A 2,732-nucleotide genomic window follows, 5' to 3' on the forward strand; every position below is an offset into this window, starting at 1 on the left:
AATACACCAACGTTAACACATATATACATGCAGACATCGATTTTGTCCAGTAAAAAATAGAAAATGTTACAAAATGTCCCTTCAAGAGAAGAAACATGAACATTTTCACCTTCCTCAGAAATGACTAGTTCCACATCTATGGTGGTCTCTGTGGTTTCTCATGCAGTGGGATCTTTGTTTGATTGAGTAAAACTAGCAGAAAACCTGAAGTCTCCTCCATATCTGAGTTCTTTTAAATGAGATCTTAAAGGTTTTTATTTATCTGCCACCACGTTAATGGAGCTAGAGAGGTATTTTTTATTCTATTTTCCTGAATATGAACCCTGATGGAGCTGAAATAATGATGTATTTATTATGTGGAACTCTGGATAGAGTTTTGTACTCACGTGCAACCAGCTTCATAATTTAGACTGAACAGGCTGGTCAACACAGACAAAACAAGACCACACGAAGGTTCAGAACCCTCTTTTCTTAACTCTTATCAGAAAAACTTTGCCAAAGAATCAAACCATAAGTTTCTCTGATGAGATGTAAGAAAAAAGAAACTTCTGATTAGTTTCTTCTCTTTGTATCAATCCACTGTCCTGAGCTGCAGGAGGCGACAGCAGAGAGAAAAACTGCTTTTAATAAGGACTGAAAATCTCTGACAGAACTGCAGGTCTGCAAAACATCCTGATTCTTTTCAGTCTTCTTTACATTTTCAGCTCTGTAATAATAAAGCTGTCTCTGATCTTTACTGCTTCATTTCTCTCTTGTCTTTGTCATCAGTCCAATGACTCAACAATCAGAGCTTTAACAGTGTGTGAGGCCCTCTAGTGGACATTGTGGAGTATTGCGTTGTCTTTGCTCCAAAGGTTTTTGTACAGAGTTTTGCTGTTTCCTGTCACTGTGGGCTGCAGAGCACAGTAGTACACAGCAGAGTCAGACACTGCAGCAGAGGAGATCTCCAGATCTACATCTTGTTTTCCTCTCAGTTTAGTGGAGAACCTTGCGGCTGATTTCAGAGACTCTGCTGTTCTTGACTTGTTGAGTCCAGAGATATGCAGGAGGAATTCTGGTGGTTTTCCTGGATATTGTCGATACCAGAAGAAATCATCATTAGCAACTATAGTTTTAGAGTAAGTGTAGGACAGAGTAACAGAGCTTCCTTCTAAACTGGACTCTTCATTATTGACTGCAGTGAGTTCTTCACAGCTGACACCTAAAGGAAGAGAGAAGTCAAATAACTGAAGAAGAAGCAGAAAATCCAGAAATGGATGTTTTAAAGAAGCAAACAAACCTGTTAGAATGACTAGAAACAGCAGAGTGAATCCAAATGTCTGCAAAGACAGCATGTTGAATAAAGGTGATGTTTGTGGTTTGTGTGTTGAACTGTGTTGAATGTGGAAGTTTGTGTCTCTTCTATAGTTCAGTAACAGCTCAGCTCCTCCCTGAATCTCTCCGTCTCCTCTTTCATCTGTAGTTTCTCTTCTCTCAGTTACTCTTCCTCCTGGTTAACAGTCTGGCTGCTTCATCTTCATCACTCTGATCTCAGGAGCTTAGAAGGTCTTTCTGTTTTAGATCAGGACTTTACAATCTGGACCCCAGTTTCACTGTTGGAAACGTAAAAACTTTTATCCATGTTTAACTTGGTTTTCTATGATTTTAGGGAGGAATAAAAGATTCTCAGGTTTACTCAAGTGTAGGAAGGTAGGAACTAGTTATTCCACTAATGTGGACTTGATGATCCTGAGACCTGATCCCCTCTAATGAGGGTGTGGGTGGTCATGAAATGTGTCATGAACAACCACAGTCCACCAGTTACCGGATGAAATGAAAACTTCCTGTCCAGTTCAGCAGGTGATGAAAGAAGCAAATGATTCCAGTTCCTTGTCCTGGCAGAGCTCTCACTACATTTCCCATCAACGCTATTCTATGACGTATCATCCATCCATCGGCTGCGTGGTGGCGTTTATGAGCTGCTGCCTGAACAAAGTGCAGCTGGATGAGGAGAGAAATTTAAAGCAAGAAAGTGTCTGTAGAAGGAAAAACAAGATGGTGGAAACGAGGAGGCGGTTAGAAGGAAAGAAAGGAGGTGGGGGAGGATGTCAGTGAGCAAAGAGGAGGTGGAAACCACTGACATCTGACGTACAGAGTTTGTTCTCTCTCAGGCTGGAGTTGATGAAGAAATGGAAACACCAAGCTAACTGAGAACATCCAGAGTGGCTCAGATTCAGACTCTGATGATCAGAGTTGTGATGAAAGCTCTGAAAATGTTTGATTATGTGTCCATTCAATGTGGAGCTAAGATGAATATTTAGTTAAAATGATGATAAAATTATTCATTTATTTGCGTCTTTATCTAACTGAAGGAAGTTCTGGCATATCTAATCTTTATTTCGATCAAAGTTGATCAGAGTCTGGATCGGACTGTAGTCTCCTGGTGAGATGTTTTATGTAGATGTGTGTGTCATCAGCATAATATGTTTAGTTGTTTTTCATAATATGAGTAAGTGGCAGCAGGTAGATGTTGAACAGCAGTGTGGAGCCTTGGGGAACTCCACAAGTCATTTTGGTTTACTCAGATTTATAGTTACCTATAGACACAAAGTAGTTCCTGTCTTGTAAATAGGACTCAAACTAACTAACTGCAGTGCCAGAAAATCCTACACAGTTTTTCAGTTGGTCTAGTGAGATGTTCTTGTCAGCTGTGTCAAATGAGACACTGAGATCCAGTAGTACCAGGACTGAAA

General features: G+C 40.2%; 1 gene segment (V, D, J or C); it reads right to left on the minus strand.

Annotated features, from left to right (window-relative positions):
- Positions 1 to 884: 884 nt before the first annotated feature.
- LOC121645186 lies at positions 885 to 1,343 on the minus strand (the record flags this gene model as incomplete). The annotated part of the segment is given in 2 exon segments: positions 885 to 1,201; positions 1,280 to 1,343. Coding segments are annotated over 2 exon segments (372 nt in total), but the record flags the coding sequence as incomplete, so codon positions are not given.
- Positions 1,344 to 2,732: the final 1,389 nt, after the last annotated feature.

The sequence above is a fragment of the Melanotaenia boesemani genome, chromosome 8 (genome assembly GCF_017639745.1).
Source record: "Melanotaenia boesemani isolate fMelBoe1 chromosome 8, fMelBoe1.pri, whole genome shotgun sequence".
Classification (NCBI taxonomy): Eukaryota; Metazoa; Chordata; class Actinopteri; order Atheriniformes; family Melanotaeniidae; genus Melanotaenia; species Melanotaenia boesemani.